The 20,167-nt window shown below is 51.9% G+C and overlaps 1 protein-coding gene across 1 annotated transcript in view; it reads left to right on the plus strand.

Annotated features, from left to right (window-relative positions):
• Positions 1-20,167, plus strand: part of LOC144488441 (dynamin-1-like protein) — a gene marked incomplete at its 3' end in the record, with an annotated part of 47,253 nt that overhangs the window by 14,591 nt on the left and 12,495 nt on the right. The window contains exons 7-15 of the mRNA XM_078206513.1: positions 2,337-2,499; positions 3,566-3,686; positions 5,692-5,823; positions 6,691-6,897; positions 8,247-8,367; positions 9,764-9,919; positions 13,432-13,521; positions 16,645-16,743; positions 18,542-18,682. Of these exons, the coding sequence (XP_078062639.1) occupies positions 2,337-2,499; positions 3,566-3,686; positions 5,692-5,823; positions 6,691-6,897; positions 8,247-8,367; positions 9,764-9,919; positions 13,432-13,521; positions 16,645-16,743; positions 18,542-18,682 (1,230 nt within the window). The remainder of the gene's footprint in view (positions 1-2,336; positions 2,500-3,565; positions 3,687-5,691; positions 5,824-6,690; positions 6,898-8,246; positions 8,368-9,763; positions 9,920-13,431; positions 13,522-16,644; positions 16,744-18,541; positions 18,683-20,167) is intronic.

Here is a 20,167-nt window from a genome sequence, read left to right on the forward strand (position 1 = left end):
TAGAATCCGACAGTGCAGAAGGAGGCCATTTGGCCCATCGAGTCTGCGCTGACCACAATCCCACCTGGGCCCTATTTCCGTATCCCAGCACATTCACCCTGCTTAATCCCCCTGACACTAATTCAGCATGGCCAATCCATCTAACCTGCACATCTTTGGACACTAAGGGACAATTTAGCATGGCCAATCCATCTAACCTGCACATCTTTGGACACTAAGGGACAATTTAGCATGGCCAATCCATCTAACCTGCACATCTTTGGACACTAAGGGACAATTTAGCATGGCCAATCCATCTAACCTGCACATCTTTGGACACTAAGGGGCAATTTAGCATGGCCAATCCACCTAACCTGCACATTTTTGGACACTAAGGGACAATTTAGCATGGCCAATCCATCTAACCTGCACATCTTTGGACACTAAGGGACAATTTAGCATGGCCAATCCATCTAACCTGCACATTTTTGGACACTAAGGGACAATTTAGCACGGCCAATCCACCTAACCTGCACATCTTTGGACACTAAGGGACAATTTAGCACGGCCAATACACCTAACCTGCACATCTTTGGACACTAAAGGACAATTTAGCATGGTCAATCCACCTAACGCGGACAGTGGGAGGAAACCGGAGCACCCAGAGGAAACCCACGCAGACACGGGGAGAATGTACAGACTCCACACAGACAGTGACCCGGGGCCACAATCATAGAATCATAGAATCCCTACAGTACAGAAAGAGGCCATTCGGCCCATCGAGTCTGCACCGACCACAATCCCACCCAGGCCCTACCCCCATATCCCTACAGATTTACCCACTAATCCCTCTAACCTACGCATCTCAGGACACTCGGGGGCAATTTTTAGCATGGCCAATCAACCTAACCTGCACATCTTTGGAGTGTGGGAGGAAACCGGAGCACCCGGAGGAAACCCACGCAGACACGAGGAGAATGTGCAAACTCCACACAGGCAGTGACCCAAGCCGGGAATCGAACCCAGGTCCCTGGAGCTGTGAAGCAGCAGTGCTAACCACTGTGCTACCGTGCCACCCTACCGGACGGGTCCCTGGCGCTGTGAGGCAGCAGTGCTAACTGCGGTGCCACCGTGCCTCAGAGTCATTAGTCTGTGGATCCCTCCATCCTCAAGAGCAATGGCGGCTGGGGAGGGAGTCAAGGATTATACATGACAATAGAGGCCGCATTCTGATCAGTCATAATGTTATAAAATAGCAAAGCTGGCATGAGGGGCTGAATGGTCTACTGCTGCTCCTGTTCAGAGAGTATCCTCGTGAATAACCAGCCCAGACTGAAAGCAGGAATAGAAATGTGTTTGGACTCAGATGCCAGTAGGGAAATCTTTACTCTGTATTTAACCCCGTGTTGTACCTGTCCTGGGAGTGTTTGATGGGGGACAGTGTAGAGGGAGCTTTACTCTGTATCTAACCGTGTGCTGTCCCTGTCCTGGGAGTTTTTGATGGGGGACAGTGTAGAGGGAGCTTTACTCTGTATCTAACCCCGTGCTGTACCTGTCCTGGGAGTGTTTGATGGGGACAGTGTAGAGGGAGCTTTACTCTGTATCTAACCCCGTGCTCTCCCTGTCCTGGGAGTTTTTGATGGGGGACAGTGTAGAGGGACCTTTACTCTGTATCTAACCCCGTGCTCTCCCTGTCCTGGGAGTTTTTGATGGGGGACAGTGGAGAGGGAGCTTTACTCTGTATCGAACCCCGTGCTGTACCTGTCCTGGGAGTGTTTGATGGGGACAGTGTAGAGGGAGCTTTACTCTGTATCTAACCCCGTGCTGTACCTGTCCTGGGAGTGTTTGATGTGGACAGTGCAGAGGGAGCTTTACTCTGTATCTAACCCCGTGCTCTCCCTGTCCTGGGAGTTTTTGATGGGGACAGTGTAGAGGGAGCTTTACTCTGTATCTAACCCCGTGCTGTACCTGTCCTGGGAGTGTTTGATGGAGACAGTGTAGAGGGAGCTTTACTCTGTATCTAACCCCGTGCTGTACCTGTCCTGGGAGTGTTTGATGGGGACAGTGTAGAGGGAGCTTTACTCTGTATCTAACCCCGTGCTGTACCTGTCCTGGGAGTGTTTGATGGGGGACAGTGTAGAGGGAGCTTTACTCTGTATCTAACCCCGTGCTGTACCTGTCCTGGGAGTGTTTGATGGGGACAGTGTAGAGGGAGCTTTACTCTGTATCTAACCCCGTGCTGTACCTGTCCTGGGAGTGTTTGATGGGGACAGTGTAGAGGGAGCTTTACTCTGTATCTAACCCCGTGCTGTACCTGTGCTGGGAGTGTTTGATGGGGACATTACGATGTGTTTCAGGTTCCAGTCGGAGACCAGCCTGTTGACATCGAACATCAGATCCGTGAAATGCTGGGGCTGTACATCAGTAACCCCAACTCTCTAATCCTGGCAGTGACGGCGGCAAACACTGACATGGCCACGTCAGAGGCATTGAAACTGGCTCGTGATGTCGACCCTGATGGTAGGCTGTTAGTGTGTCGAGAAATGTAGGTGCGTGCGCGCGCGCGCGCGCGGGGGGTTGGGGCTGGATGGACGGGGGATTGGGGCTGGACGGGGGGGATTGGGGCTGGACAGGGGGTTTTGGGGTTTGAGGTTTTTTTTGTTGTTGGCTTCTTGGAGTTTGGATCATTGCTCGACTCTGTGCGCCGAACTCTCCATATTTATCCCTGTGTCTCTCTCTGTCTCTGTGTGTCTCTCTCCCTCCCTCTGTGTCTCTCACTGTCTCTGTGTGTCTCTCTCCCTCTGTGTCTCTCTCCCTCCCACTGTCTCTCCCTCTCTCTCTCCCCCACTGTGTCCCTCTCTCTCTCTCCCACTGTCTCCCTCTCTCTCCCTCCCACTGTCTCCCTCCCACTGTCTCCCTCTCTCTCCCTCCCACTGTCTCCCTCTCTCTCCCTCCCACTGTCTCCCTCTCTCTCTCTCTCCCACTGTCTCCCTCTCTCTCCCTCCCACTGTCTCGCTCTCTCTCCCTCCCACTGTCTCCCTCTCTCTCCCACTGTCTCCCTCTCACTCTCTCCCACTGTCTCCCTCTCTCTCCCTCCCACTGTCTCCCTCTCTCTCCCACTGTCTCCCTCTCACTCTCTCCCACTGTCTCCCTCTCTCTCCCTCCCACTGTCTCCCTCTCTCTCCCTCCCACTGTCTCCCTCTCTCTCCCTCCCACTGTCTCCCTCTCTCTCCCTCCCACTGTCTCCCTTTCTCTCTCTCCCACTGTGTCTCTCTCCCTCCCACTGTCTCCCTCTCTCTCCCTCCCACTGTCTCCCTCTCTCTCTCTCCCACTGTGTCTCTCTCCCTCCCACTGTCTCCCTCTCTCTCTCTCCCACTGTGTCTCTCTCCCTCCCACTGTCTCCCTCTCTCTCCCTCCCACTGTCTCCCTCTCTCTCTCTCCCACTGTGTCTCTCTCCCTCCCACTGTCTCCCTCTCTCTCTCTCCCACTGTGTCTCTGTCTCTCCCACTGTCTCCCTCTCTCTCTGACCCTCTCCCTCTCTCTCTGACCCTCTCCCTCCCTCTCTCTCTCTCTCTCCTCTCCACAGGCCGTCGCACTCTGGCAGTTGTCACTAAGCTGGATCTGATGGATGCTGGCACTGACGCTATGGATGTACTTACTGGCCGGGTTATTCCTGTAAAACTCGGCATCATCGGAGTGGTAAACAGGTGAGGTTTAGTTCCTGTGGAGATCTAGTGGTGATCTAATGTCACCGAATAGGAGCAGGAGGAGGCCATTCGGCCCTTCAAGCCTGCTCCACCATTCAATATGATCATGACTGACCATCCAACTCAACAGTCTAATCCCCCCTCCCCCCATATCCTCTGATCCCCTTCACCCCAAGTTCTATCTCTAACTGCTTCTTCTAAACATTCAGTGTTTTGGCCTCAACTACTTTCTATGGTAATGAATTCCTCACATTCACCACTTCCTGAGTGAAAAGAATGTCTCCTCATCTCTGTCCTAAATGGTCTACCCTGTATCCTCAGACTGTGACCCCTGGTTCTGGACTTTCCCACCATCGGGAACATCCTCCCTGCATCTACCCTGTCTAACCCTGTTAGAATTTTATAAGTTTCTATGAGATTCCCCCTCATTCTTCTAAACTCCAGTGAATATAATCCTAACCGACTCAATCTCTTCTCATACGCCAGTCCTGCCATCCCAGGAATCAGCCTGGTGAACCTTTCCTGCACTCCTGCTATAGCAAGGACATCCTTCCTCAGATAAGGAGAATGAAACTGCACACAATACTCCCGTTGTAGCCTCACCAAGGCCCTGTATAATTGCAGTAAACACAGTAAGAAGTTTAACAACACCAGGTTAAAGTCCAACAGGTTTATTTGGTAGCAAAAGCCACACAAGCTTTCGGAGCTCCAAGCCCCTACTTCAGGTGAGTGGGAATTCTGTTCACAAACAGAGCATATAAAGACACAGACTCAATTTACATGAATAATGGTTGGAATGCGAATACTTACAGCTAATCAACCCCACAGCTTGCCTGGACCTGCACAGTTTCACTGGCTGTCTTGTCTGGAGACAATACACATCTTTTTAGCCTGTCCTGATGCTCTCTCCACTCACGTTGTTTGTATCTTAAAGACTTGATTAGCTGTAAGTATCCGCATTCCAACCATTATTCATGTAAATTGAGTCTGTGTCCTTATATGCCCTGTTTGTGAACAGAATTCCCACTCACCTGAAGAAGGGGCTTGGGGCTCCGAAAGCTTGTGTGGCTTTTGCTACCAAATAAACCTGTTGGACTTTAACCTGGTGTTGTCGAACTTCTTACTGTGTTTACCCCAGTCCAACGCCGGCATCTCCACATCATAATCGCAGTAAGGCATCTCCGCTCCTGCACTCAAAACCTCTCGCGATGAAGGCCAGCGTACCATTTGCCTTTTTGACTGCCTGCTGCACCTGCGCGCTTACCTTCAGCGACTGGTGCACGAGGACACCCAGGTCCCGCTGCACACTCCCCTCTCCCAATTTATGACCATTCAGATAATAATCTGCCTTCCTGTTTCTGCTACCAGAGTGGATAACCGCACACTGATCCACATTCTGCTGCAGCTGCCATGCATTTGCCGATTCACTCAACTTGTCCAAATCACACTGAAGCATCTCTGCATCCTCCTCACAGCTCACCCTCCCACCCAACTTTGTGTCATCTGCAAATGTGGAGATAATACATTCAGTTCCCTCTTCTAAATCATATATCCAGGGAATAGCTGGGGTCCCAGCACGGGTCTCTGCGGTACCTCAATAGTCACTGCCTGCCATTTGAAAAATGACCTGTTTATTCTTCTGCCTGTAGTGAGAGATGTGATGAAGGATCCTTAGTTTGGACTCTATGTGCACTGAGGTACCTTGCAGTGAACAGTGACTGTAAAATGTTGTTGGCGTTTTAGTTGCTGGAGTATTCACCCCCTCCTCCCTAGAATATCCAGTGGCCACAATGCAACGCCTGTGAAAATAAGGTTCAATCTGCAGCAACAGGTATCGACACTGTGTGCGCGTGTGTGTGCACGTGTGAGCACGCGTGTGTGCAAGCCTGTGTGCACGTGCCCGTGTGTGTGTGCGTGCACGCCTGTGTGCCCGTGTGTGTACCCGCGGGCGTGCTTGCCTGCCTTTGCATGCTGTGTTTCACCTTGTCTGTGGCTTCCCTTGCAGGAGTCAACATGACATCAATGTGAACAAGAGCATCGCTGATGCAATCCAGGATGAACAGACCTTCCTACAGAAGAAATATCCGTCACTGGCAAACCGCAATGGAACCAAATATTTATCTAAAACACTGAACAGGTGAGAGGACTCGGAGTGAACCTCCCTCTTTGTAGACCTCCCGCCCTCCTTGTACGCCGCTCCCCCTCCTCTCCCGGCTCCCTCTTCCCCAAGACCCAAGGAATTGGGCAGCTTTATTTCCACACGGAGCAGGGACACCAGTTGTGTAAAGACCAATCGGCTGGAGGTGCCGCGGTGCCACCCGGAGAGCGGAATTGCAACGTGACTGGTTTACTGAGGGAGCTTCCGTTACACATCCCAAAACTCATCATGGAGTTTAAAACGGTGGCTGTGTTACATCCCGCGCATCGCGGTACGATTATCTTCTCGTTTTGATCATGGCTGATCATCGAATTCAATGTCCTGATCCCCCCCTTCCCTCCCATATCCCTCGATCCCTTTAGCCCCAAGAGCGATATCTAATTTCTTCTTGGAATCTCACAACGTTTTGGCCTCAACTGCTTTCTGTGGGAGTGAGTTCCACACATTCACCACCCTCTGGGTGAAGAATCTGGAATTAAAACTCTAATGATTGTCGGAAAAACCCATCTGATTCACCAATGTCCTTTTAGGGAAGGAAATCTGCCGTCCTTACCCGGTCTGGCCTACATGTGACTCCAGAGCCACAGCAATGTGGTTGACTCTTAAAATGGTCTCGCAAACCACTCCGTTCAAGGGCAATAGGGATGGGCAATAAATGCCAGACGCCGCCCATATCCTGTAAATAACTTTAAAAAGACACAAATCCTTTGCAGTGTTTAATATCAGCACCAACTCTTGTGCAGTTACCAGCAACTGAGGCTTTGATCTTCACCTTGTCTTATGCAGGGTTGCTCCTGTGGATCAGAAATTGCCAATAGTTGCCTAACTGTGGCTCCTCCTCTGTAGATTGCTGATGCATCACATCCGGGACTGCCTCCCCGAGCTCAAAACCAGGGTGAACGTCCTGACATCCCAGTACCAGTCCATGCTGAACAGTTACGGACACCCCATCGAGGATCACAATGCCACACTGCTTCAGATCATCACCAAGTTCGCCACTGAGTACTGCAACACCATCGAGGGGACTGCCAAGAACATTGAGACATCTGAACTGTGAGCCCTACTGCCTGGGAGGGTGGGCTGTGCGTGCGTGCCTATATATATATATCAAGGGGCGAAGGTTACACAGGCTGGGGTAAAATATTATCTGATTTAAATCTTGCAATGAAATGCAAGATGTTTGCAAGCTACTCCAGACCGGGGTCAGGGGGCGAATGTTACGCAGACCAGGGTCAGGGTGCAAGTATTACACAGACCGGGGTAAGGGGCGAACGTTACACAGACTGGGGTCAGAGGGTGAACATTGCGCCGATCGGGGTCAGGGTCAAGCATTATGTAGACCAGGGTCAGGGGCTAAGGTCACGCAAGCTGGAGTGCGGGGTCGAACATTATACAGCCCGGGGTCAAAGGACAAATGTTTCAGCGATCGGCATCAGAGGGCGAACATTACAGCGATTGGGGTCAGGGCGAAGGTTACGGCGATCGGGGTCAGAGGGCGAAGGTTACAGCAAATTGGGGTCAGAGGGCGAAGGTTACAGCAATCAGGGTCAGAGGGCAAATGTTGCACCGATTAGGGTCAGAGGACGACGGTTACACAGATCAGGGTCACCGGGCGAATGTTATACTGCTCGGGCTCAGAGGGCGAAGGTTACACCGATCGGGGTCCGAGGACGAAGGTTACAGCAATCGGGGTCAGAGGGCAAAGGTTACAGCGATCAGGGTCAGAGGGCGAAGGTTGCACCGATTAGGGTCAGAGGACGACGGTTACACAGATCAGGGTCACCGGGCGAATGTTATACTGCTCGGGCTCAGAGGGCGAAGGTTACACCGATCGGGGTCCGAGGACGAAGGTTACACCAATCGGGGTCAGAGGGCAAAGGTTACGCCGATCGGGATCAGAGGGTGAAGGTTACGGCGATTAGGGTCAGAAGGCGAAGGTTACGGCCATTAGGGTCAGAGGGCGAAGGTTACACCGATCGGGGTCAGAGGGCAAATGTTACAACGATCAGGGTCAGGGGGAGAAGGTTACACCGATTGGGGTCAGAGGGCGAAGGTTACGCCGATCGGGGTCAGGGGCGAAGGTTACGCCGATCGGGGTCAGGGGGCGAAGGTTACGCCGATCGGGGTCAGGGGCGAAGGTTACGCCGATCGGGGTCAGGGGGCGAAGGTTACGCCGATCGGGGTCAGGGGGTGAAGGTTACGCCGATCGGGGTCAGAGGGCGAAGGTTATGCCGAGCGGGGTCAGGAGGTGAAGGTTACACCGAGCAGGGTCAGGGGGCGGAGGATACGCTGAGAGGGTAAAGTGTTATCATGTGTGGGAGCTGGAATGGGGAGCAGGGTCTCTGTTGCTCTCACACTGTAGGGATGAAGGCTGTGTTCCTGATTTGTGTCTCTCGCTCCAGGTGTGGAGGAGCCCGGATCTGTTACATCTTTCACGAGACATTTGGACGCACTCTGGAATCCATCGACCCTCTGACAGGATTGACAACTCTCGATGTTCTCACCGCCATCCGCAACGCTACGGTACTGCGGGGGAGAAACATAGAAAAACTACAGCACAAAACAGGCCCTTCGGCCCCACAAGTTGTGCCGAACATATCCCTACCTTCTAGGCCTACCTATAACCCTCCATCCTATTAAGTCCCATGTACTCATCCAGGAGTCTCTTAAAAGACCCTATTGAGTTTGCCTCCACCACCACTGACGGCAGCCGATTCCACTCGCCCACCACCCCCTGTGTGAAAAACTTCCCCCTAACATTTCCCCTGTACCCCCCCCCCCCCAGCACCTTAAACCTGTGTCCTCTGGTAGCAGCCATTTCCACCCTGGGAAAAAGCCTCTGAGAGTCCACCCGATCTATGCCTCTCACCATCTTATACACCTCTATTAGGTCTCCTCTCATCCTACGTCTCTCCAAGGAGAAAAGACCGAGCTCCCTCAGCCTATCCTCATAAGGCATGCCACTCAATCCAGGCAACATCCTTGTAAATCTCCTCTGCACCCTTTCAATCTTTTCTCACCGCCACCCGCAATGCTACGGTACTGCGGGGGAGGTGCTGAGGGTGCAGGGGTGTGGGGCCAATGTATGGGGAGGGGGGGGGGCAAGTGTGAGGGGAGGCCTGTGGACGCATGTTTGGCAAGGTGGGCGAGCATCTGGCTGACTGTGTCGTGTGCCTCTGTCTGGCTGGGTGCGTGCGCATGTGTCTGGCCCTCTGTCTGCCTCTGGAGGATCACGTTATTGATCTGATCACATGAAAGAAGCAGCTTCCTTCAGACAGAAAAGGTTGAGTTGGTTTGGGCTGAAAGTGCAGCAGCAAAGACCGAGAAAGACAGGTAACACCAAGCTTCCACTTCGTTATCACTTCCCCCACTGACGCTGTGTCAGCCGGTGAATATGAAGCAAGATTCACAACGTGGTGGTGATATATTCCACTTAAAGTTAGTCCATAAGACATAGGAGCGGAAGTAAGGCCATTCGGCCCATCGAGTCCACTCCACCATTCAATCATGGTTGATTTCAACTCCATTTACCCGCTCTCTCCCCATAGCCCTTAATTCCTCGCGAAATCAAGAATTTAAATCAAGAAGTTCAGCGTGATTCAGCACTGAACCCCTTGCAGGGCTTGGAGGGAGGGATGTGTGGAGTGGCAACAGGGTTCCATGGGTAAAAGGTGTTAGCAGCCAGGGCTCTGTGAGATTAGCCGGATTTCAGACAGGATTGATGCTGGAAGATGGAGCGATGAGAATGCTCGAGGATAGGGAAGGAGGGGTGGACAATGCTGGGAATTATTCACGGAAGGGCACGGACTGCCTGTGACCAGTTTCCCTGACCCTGAGGATTGGGGAGCGGTCCCAGGCTACGTGTGAATTGGCAGCTTGCTGTCCTGCAGCTAACGTGCTAACCCTGCTGTGCTCCCAGGGTCCGCGGCCAGCACTCTTCGTGCCCGAGGTTTCCTTCGAACTCTTGGTGAAGAGGCAGATCAAACGTCTGGAGGAACCCGGTTTGAGGTGTGTGGAGCTGGTACACGAGGAACTCCAGAGAATCATACAGCACTGCTCAACATACAACACGCAGGTAACTGTTCAACATGCAACACGCAGGGAACTGTTCAACACGCAACACGCAGGGAACTGTTCAACATACAACACGCAGGTAACTGTTCAACATACAACACGCAGGTAACTGTTCAACATACAACACGCAGGTCACTGTTCAACATACAACACGCAGGTCACTGTTCAACATACAACACGCAGGTCACTGTTCAACACGCAACACGCAGGTCACTGTTCAACATACAACACGCAGGAGGTAACCGTTCAACACACAACACGCAGGTAACTGTTCAACATACAACACGCAGGTAACTTCAACATACAACATGCAGGTAACTGTTCAACATACAACACGCAGGTAACTGTTCACGCAACACGCAGGTAACTGTTCAACATACAACACGCAGGTAACAGTTCAACATACAACACGCAGGTAACTGTTCAACACGCAACATGCAGGTAACAGTTCAACATACAACACGCAGGTAACTGTTCAACATACAACACGCAGGTAACTGTTCAACATACAACACGCAGGTCACTGTTCAACACGCAACACGCAGGTAACTTCAACATACAACACGCAGGAGGTAACTGTTCAACACACAACACGCAGGTAACTGTTCAACACACAACACGCAGGTAACTGTTCAACATACAACACGCAGGTAACTGTTCAACATGCAACACGCTGGTAACTGTTCAACATGCAACACGCTGGTAACTGTTCAACATGCAACACGCTGGTAACTGTTCAACATACAACACGCAGGTAACTGTTCAACATACAACATGCAGGTAACTGTTCAACACGCGACACACAGGTAACTGTTCAACACGCAACACACAGGTAACTGTTCAACATACAACATGTAGGTAACTGTTCAACACGCAACACACAGGTAACTGTTCAACATACAACACGCAGGTAACTGTTCAACATACAACATGCAGGTAACTGTTCAACTCGCGACACACAGGTAACTGTTCAACACGCAACACACAGGTAACTGTTCAACATACAACACAGGTAACTGTTCAACATACAACATGTAGGTAACTGTTCAACACGCAACACGCAGGTAACTGTTCAACATACAACATGTAGGTAACTGTTCAACACGCAACACGCAGGTAACTGTTCAACATACAACACGCAGGTAACTGTTCAACATACAACATGCAGGTAACTGTTCAACTCGCGACACACAGGTAACTGTTCAACACGCAACACGCAGGTAACTGTTTAACATACAACACACAGGTAACTGTTTGACACGCGACACGCAGGTAACTGTTCAACACGCGACACGCAGGTCACTGTTCAACATACAACATGCAGGTAACTGTTCAACACGCGACACGCAGGTAACTGTTCAACACGTGACACTCAGGTAACTGTTCAACACACAACACGCAGGTCACTGTTCAACACACAACACGCAGGTAACTGTTCAACACACAACACGCAGGTAACTGTTCAACATACAACACGCAGGTAACTGTTCAACATGCAACACGCAGGTAACTTCAACATGCAACACGCAGGTAACTGTTCAACATGCAACACGCTGGTAACTGTTCAACATACAACACGCAGGTAACTGTTCAACATACAACACGCAGGTAACTGTTCAACACGCGACACACAGGTAACTGTTCAACACGCAACATGCAGGTAACTGTTCAACATACAACATGCAGGTAACTGTTCAACACGCAGGTAACTGTTCAACATACAACACGCAGGTAACTGTTCAACATACAACATGCAGGTAACTGTTCAACTCGCGACACACAGGTAACTGTTCAACACGCAACACACAGGTAACTGTTCAACATACAACACAGGTAACTGTTCAACACGCGACACGCAGGTAACTGTTCAACATACAACACACAGGTAACTGTTTGACACGCGACACGCAGGTAACTGTTCAACATACAAAACACAGGTAACTGTTTGACATGTGACACGCAGGTAACTGGTCATCATACAACACGCAGGTAACTGTTCAACATACAACATGCAGGTAACTGTTCAACACGCGACACGCAGGTAACTGTTCAACATGCAGGTAACTGTTCAACATGCAACACGCAGGTAACTGTTTAACATACAACACACAGGTAACTGTTTGACACGCGACACACAGGTAACTGTTCAACACGCAACATGCAGGTAACTGTTCAACATACAACATGCAGGTAACTGTTCAACACGCAGGTAACTGTTCAACATACAACACGCAGGTAACTGTTCAACATACAACATGCAGGTAACTGTTCAACTCGCGACACACAGGTAACTGTTCAACACGCAACACACAGGTAACTGTTCAACATACAACACAGGTAACTGTTCAACACGCGACACGCAGGTAACTGTTCAACATACAACACACAGGTAACTGTTTGACACGCGACACGCAGGTAACTGTTCAACATACAAAACACAGGTAACTGTTTGACATGTGACACGCAGGTAACTGGTCATCATACAACACGCAGGTAACTGTTCAACATACAACATGCAGGTAACTGTTCAACACGCGACACGCAGGTAACTGTTCAACATGCAGGTAACTGTTCAACATGCAACACGCAGGTAACTGTTTAACATACAACACACAGGTAACTGTTTGACACGCGACACGCAGGTAACTGTTCAACACGCGACACGCAGGTAACTGTTCAACACGCGACACGCAGGTAACTGTTCACGTGACACGCAGGTAACTGTTCAACACACGACACGCAGGTAACTTCAACACGCGACACGCAGGTAACTGTTCAATACACGACATGCAGGTAACTGCGACACGCAGGTAACTGCGACACGCAGGTAACTGCGACACGCAGGTAACTGCGACACGCAGGTAACTGCGACACGCAGGTAACTGCGACACGCAGGTAACTGCGACACGCAGGTAACTGCGACACGCAGGTAACTGCGACACGCAGGTAACTACATCTCACGGGTAACTGCATCATACAACATACAGGTAACACAAGTGCACATGGAGTTGGTTGGGTCATACGGTGTGCTCTCTGATATATAAAGCTCTGTGGGTTCACTCACTATGATTCTGTCAAGACTTTTGATGACTTGTTTGAGTTCGATATGGTACTGGAATGTCTGAATTTTCATCTTGCTGTCTCCTCAAACCTTCCCCCCTCTCCCCCACCACCGCCCCACCCCCCCCCCCCCCCCCACCCCACCCCACCTCCCCCTCGGCAACCTCTCCCATCACTCACCCACCTTGCCAACCTCCTGCATCCCTCCCGTCATCCTCCCCATCCCCCTCTTCCCGTCAATCTCCCCCATTCCCCTTCCTTCCCCCATTAACCCTCTTCCACCCTGTTGCCCTGTCATCATCCCCATCCTTCTCCCATCCCATCAACCACCCCATCCCTTTCCCCTCCCGCCTCCCTCATTCTGCTCCACCCCATCCCCTTCTCTCCCCCGCCTCCCCCCATCAAACTATCCCCCGTCCCCCGTCCCCCACTCCCCCTCCCTTCTCTCCATAGGAGCTGTTACGTTTTCCGAAGTTACACGATGCGATTGTAGAGGTTGTAACGGGATTACTCCGCAAGAGACTGCCTGTGACTAACGAAATGGTGAGCTGCTTTTAACTACTGCAAAAACTAACCGTTAACTAGAACCCTAACCAACCTCTAGCTAGAACCCAACCAACCTCTAACTAGAACCCTAACTGACCACTAATCTAACTAGAACTCTAACCAACCTCTAATCTAACTAGAACCCTAACCAGCCTCTAACTAGAACCCTAACTGACCACTAATCTAACTAGAACTCAAACCAACCTCTAATCTAACTAGAACTCTAACCAACCTCTAACTAGAACCCTAACTGACCACTAATCTAACTAGAACTCTAACCAACCTCTAATCTAACTAGAACTCTAACCAACCTCTAATCTAACTAGAACTCTAACCAACCTCTAATCTAACTAGAACCCTAACCAACCTCTAATCTAACTAGAACTCTAACCAACCTCTAATCTAACTAGAACTCTAACCAATCTCTAATCTAACTAGAACCCTAACCAACCTCTAATCTAACTAGAACCCTAACCACCCACTGAACTAACTGGAACTCTAATCACCCTTTACTCTTATTTATTCTTTGAGTGTGAATGTCACTGGCTGGGGCCAGCATTTACCCCCCCATCCCTAATTGCCCCGTGAGGAGGTGGTGGGTGAGCCGCCATCTTGAACCCGCTGCAGTCCACATGGGCTGTAGGTATACCCATGGCACAGTTAGGGAGGGAGTTCCAGGATTTTGACCCCAGCCACAGTGAAGGAACGGCCGATATATTTCCCAGTCGGGATGGTGAGTGACTCGGAGAGAAACCTCCAGGTGGGGGTGTTCCCAGGTATCTGCTGCCCTTGTCCTTCTAGATGGTAGAGGTGGCGGGTTTGGAAGGTGCTGCCTAAGGAGCCTTGGTGAGTGGCTGCAGTGGATCTTGTAGACGGTACACACGGCTGTCACTGTGCATCGGTGGTGGAGGGAGTGAGTGTTTGTGGTTAGCGTGTCGATCGAGTGGGGCTGCTTTGTCCTGGATGGTGTCGAGCTTCTCGAGTGTTGTTGGGAGCCGCACTCATCCAGGCGAGTGGGAGAGTATTCCATCACACTCCTGACTTGTGTCCTTGTGGATGGTGGACAGGCTTTGGGGGGAGTCAGGTGGTGAGTTACTCTCCGCAGGATTCCCAGCCTCTGACCTGCTCTGGGAGCCACAGTATTTATACGGCTGGGTCCCAGTTGAGTTTCTGGTCAATGGTAACCCCCAGGATGTTGATAGTGGGGGATTCAGTGATGGTAACCCCCAGGATGTTGATAGTGGGGGATTCAGTGATGGTAACCCCCAGGATGTTGATAGTGGGGGATTCAGTGATGGTAACCCCCAGGATGTTGATAGTGGGGATTCAGTGATGGGAACCCCCAGGATGTTGATAGTGGGGGATTCAGTGATGGTAACCCCCAGGATGTTGATAGTGGGGGATTCAGTGATGGTAACCCCCAGGATGTTGACAGTGGGGGATTCAGTGATGGTAACCCCCAGGATGTTGATAGTGGGGGATTCAGTGATGGTAACCCCCAGGATGTTGATAGTGGGGGATTCAGTGATGGTAACCCCCAGGATGTTGATAGTGGGGGATTCAGTGATGGTAACCCCCAGGATGTTGATAGTGGGGGATTCAGTGATGGTAACCCCCAGGATGTTGATAGTGGGGGATTCAGTGGTGGTGTTATGACGCAGAGGTATTTCCCCTTTAAGACATAAGGCTGAATCCCCCAAAGAGGAATCCCTCGCTTCGTAATCTGTTTAAAGTGTGTGGGAAGGTGTGAACTGTCCTTCAGTAAAGTTTAGTGGGTAACGAACAGAAATACCTCGCACTAACTTGAAAATGAACACTTAACAATTTCTTTATTTAACTAACCGGGAACTTTAACTAAACAGGTAACATCCCGAATAAAATAAGATTCTACTGGAATGTTGCTCAATTAATACAATATCCATTCATTAACCAAAAAGGTAATCTTAGAATTCCATCACACCCAAAATATACAACCAGGTTTTGTGGCTTTTGGAAAGTTTTGGAGTTCTTCTGTTGTTTCCCTCTGTCTGATGTTTAAATGTTGTACCTTTTGCTGGTTAGAAGGCAGGGTGGAGAGCTGCCCTCGCCCTCTCGAGAGGTGGCAGTGGCTAACCAGCTGTTTTCCCCTTTGCACTCACTTTTTTGCCTGTGATGACCTATCAATTTTGCTACAACAGGATTGGTCTAATTTTTTTTCAACAACACCAAATTCAAATCTGAAAGATTATTGGTAGCTGAGTGCTTGCTTCAAACTGGGCAAAAATTCAAAAACATTCAAATGCCTCAAGCCTGTTACCAAAGCAATCCTGCTGCCTTGCTTTGGATACAAATATTTCAGTCTGGGACTCTGTGTACTTTGCGTTTTAAAACTCCAAGGACTGCAACAAATCGAGGGACCTCGCAATGTTTTGTCCTTTTAGCATTTTCCTTACATTCTGTACATCTTTATGAACTCAACTTTGCAACAATGGTAACGCATCGAATGTCAAGGAGAGGTGGTTAGGTTCTCTCTAACTGGCTGGGTCCAGTTCAGTTTCTGGTCAATGGTAACCCCCAGGATGTTGATAGTGGGGGATTCAGTGATGGTAACCCCCAGGATGTTGATAGTGGGGGATTCAGTGATGGTAACCCCCAGGGTGTTGATAGTGGGGGATTCAGTGATGGTAACCCCCAGGATGTTGATACTTGGCGGGGGAGGGGGGGGGGGTGGACTCAGCGATGGTAATACCATTGAATGTTAAGGGGCGATGGTTAGAGTGTCTCTTTGGGAGATGGTCATTGCCTGGTGCTTGTGTGGGGTGAATGTTACTCCCCACTTGTCAGCCCGAGCCTGGATATTGTCCCGGTCTCGCTGTGTTTGGACACGGGCTGCTTCAGTATCTGAGGAGTGGCGAATGGTGCTGAACATTGTGCAATCATCAGCGAACATCCCCACTCTGACCTTATGACAGAGGGAAGGTCATCGATGAAGCAGCATGGGCACGGGGAGGGGAACGGTGAGATTGTACGTGTGGAAGGGGTATGTCCGCAGTCCCTGTGTAAAGTTTTCCTCTGCCTCTCTCTCTCCACCCCCCCCCCACCATGTTCTCTTCCCCCCCACTGGCCCCTCTTATTTCTCAGGTTCACAACCTTGTTGCCATTGAGTTAGCGTACATCAACACCAAGCACCCAGACTTCAGTGACGCTGCCATGGTGTCCGCCTCAGTCAACAGCTCCCAGGTAACCTGCTTCCACACTGCCTGTTCAACCAACCAGTCAGCACTGTGTATAGGGGACAGTCAGCACTGTGTATAGGGGACAGTCAGCACTGTGTATAGGGGACAGTCAGCACTGTGTATAGGGGACAGTCAGCACTGTGTATAGGGGACAGTCAGCACTGTGTATAGGGGACAGTCAGCACTGTGTATAGGGGACAGTCAGCACTGTGTATAGGGGACAGTCAGCACTGTGTATAGGGGACAGTCAGCACTGTGTATAGGGGACAGTCAGCACTGTGTATAGGGGACAGTCAGCACTGTGTATAGGGGACAGTCAGCACTGTGTATAGGGGACAGTCAGCACTGTGTATAGGGGACAGTCAGCACTGTGTATAGGGGACAGTCAGCACTGTGTATAGGGGACAGTCAGCACACAGCACTGTGTATAGGGGACAATCAGCACTGTGTATAGGGGACAATCAGCACTGTGTATAGGGGACAATCAGCACTGTGTATAGGGGACAGTCACACTGCACTGTATATAGGGGACGGTCACACTGCACTATGTATAGGGGACAGCCGGTGTTGTTTGAAGGGGACAGCCGGTGTTGTTTGAAGGGGACAGCCGGTGTTGTTTGAAGGGGACATGCTTCAAATGAATTTCAGTCTCTGATTTGATCATTTTGATCATTTCTGTGGATCATCCACATTCCAACCTCCCATCCAGTCCCAGACTCCACTGCGATCCGGGAACCCGATTAGGGATTCCACAGCTCCACAGAACCCCGTCCCATCACCGTGTGGAGGAATCACAGACCCCCCGTCCCGTCACAGTGTGGGGGAATCACAGACCCCCCCGTCCCGTCACCGTGTGGGGGAATCACAGACCCCCCCCCCGTCCCGTCACCGTGTGGGGGAATCACAGACCCCCGTCCCGTCACCGTGTGGGGGAATCACAGACCCCCGTCCCATCCCCGTGTGGGGGAATCACAGACACCCCCCCCCCCCCGTCCCGTCACCGTGTGGGGGAATCACAGACCCCCGTCCCATCCCCGTGTGGGGGAATCACAGACCCCCCCCCCCCCCCGTCCCCGTCCCGTCACCGTCCCGTCACCGTGTGGGGGAATCACAGACCCCCATCCCATCACCGTGTGGGGGAATCACAGACCCCCCCGTCCCGTCACCGTGTGGAGAATCACAGACCCCCGTCCCATCACCGTGTGGGGGAATCACAGACCCCCGTCCCATCACCGTGTGGGGGAATCACAGACCCCCGTCCCGTCACTGTGGGGGAATCACAGACCCCCGTCCCATCACCGTGTGGGGGAATCACAGACCCCCGTCCCATCACCGTGTGGAGAATCACAGACCCCCGTCCCGTCACCGTGTGGGGGAATCACAGACCCCCCCGTCCCGTCACCGTGTGGGGGAATCACAGACCCCCGTCCCATCACCGTGTGGGGGAATCACAGACCCCCCCGTCCCGTCACCGTGTGGAGAATCACAGACCCCCGTCCCGTCACCGTGTGGGGGAATCACAGACCCCCGTCCCGTCACCGTGTGGGGGAATCACAGACCCCCCCCGTCCCGTCACTGTGGGGGAATCACAGACCCCCCCCGTCCCGTCACTGTGGGGGAATCACAGACCCCCCCGTCACCGTGTGGAGAATCACAGACCCCCGTCCCGTCACCGTGTGGAGAATCACAGACCCAGACGGGTACGCTGGATGCAGGGCTGGAGACAGCTGTGTGAGTTGTTGCTTCCGGCTGTGTCTCGCAGTGCGTTCTGGAACAATTCCTATTCTGATTTCTATTCTCAGTCTGAGGTTCACCCGGACGGGACCCGGAAATGGAAGGTGGAGAAAACGGATGATAAATTGTCTGAGGAGAAGTCTCGAAACCCCTCGGGATCAGCGTACGCCAGCCCCAGCAAAGGCCAGGTCGTCAATCTGCTGGACGCAGTGAGTTGGCTGGAGTGGCACATGGGCAGCGAGGGGAGGGTGGGGTGGCATGTGTGTGAGGGGAGTGAGTGTGACACTGTACAGAGCACAGTGCTCAGGCGCTGTGTGTGAGGGGAGTGTGACACTGTACAGAGCCCAGTGCTCAGGACATTGTGTGTGAGGGGAGTGTGACACTGTACAGAGCACGTGCGCAGGACGCTGTGTGTGAGGGGAGTGTGACACTGTACAGAGCACAGTGCTCAGGATGCTGTGTGTGAGGGGAGTGTGACACTGTACAGAGCACGTGCGCAGGACGCTGTGAGTGAGGGGAGTGGGTGTGACACTGTACAGAGCACAGTGCGCAGGACGCTGTGTGTGAGGGGAGTGTGACACTGTACAGAGCACAGTGCTCAGGATGCTGTGTGTGAGGGGAGTGTGACACTGTACAGAGCACGTGCGCAGGACGCTGTGTGTGAGGGGAGTGAGTGTGACACTGTACAGAGCACAGTGCTCAGGACGCTGTGTGTGAGGGGAGTGTGACACTGTACAGAGCACAGTGCTCAGGATGCTGTGTGTGAGGGGAGTGTGTCACTGTACAGAGCACAGTACTCAGGGCGCTGTGTGTGAGGGGAGTGTGTCACTGTACAGAGCACAGTACTCAGGGCGCTGTGTGTGAGGAGAGTGTGTCACTGTACAGAGCACAGTGCTCAGGGCGCTGTGTGTGAGGGGAGTGTGACACTGTACAGAGCACAGTGCTCAGGATGCTGTGTGTGAGGGGAGTGTGACACTGTACAGAGCACAGTGCTCAGGCGCTGTGTGTGAGGGGAGTGTGACACTGTACAGAGCACAGTGCTCAGGACGCTGTGTGTGAGGGGAGTGTGACACTGTACAGAGCACAGTGCTCAGGATGCTGTGTGTGAGGGGAGTGTGACACTGTACAGAGCACAGTGCTCAGGATGCTGTGTGTGAGGGGAGTGTGACACTGTACAGAGCACAGTGCTCAGGACGCTGTGTGTGAGGGGAGTGTGACACTGTACAGAGCACAGTGCTCAGGCGCTGTGTGTGAGGGGAGTGTGACACTGTACAGAGCACAGTGCTCAGGATGCTGTGTGTGAGGGGAGTGTGACACTGTACAGAGCACGTGCGCAGGACGCTGTGAGTGAGGGGAGTGAGTGTGACACTGTACAGAGCACAGTGCTCAGGACGCTGTGTGTGAGGGGAGTGTGACACTGTACAGAGCACAGTGCTCAGGATGCTGTGTGTGAGGGGAGTGTGACACTGTACAGAGCACAGTGCTCAGGATGCTGTGTGTGAGGGGAGTGTGACACTGTACAGAGCACAGTGCTCGGGCGCTGTGTGTGAGGGGAGTGTGACACTGTACAGAGCACAGTGCTCGGGCGCTGTGTGTGAGGGGAGTGTGACACTGTACAGAGCACAGTGCTCAGGATGCTGTGTGTGAGGGGAGTGTGACACTGTACAGAGCACAGTGCTCAGGACGCTATGTGT

The sequence above is a fragment of the Mustelus asterias genome, unplaced genomic scaffold, assembly GCF_964213995.1.
Source record: "Mustelus asterias unplaced genomic scaffold, sMusAst1.hap1.1 HAP1_SCAFFOLD_1567, whole genome shotgun sequence".
In the NCBI taxonomy this organism is placed as follows: Eukaryota; Metazoa; Chordata; class Chondrichthyes; order Carcharhiniformes; family Triakidae; genus Mustelus; species Mustelus asterias.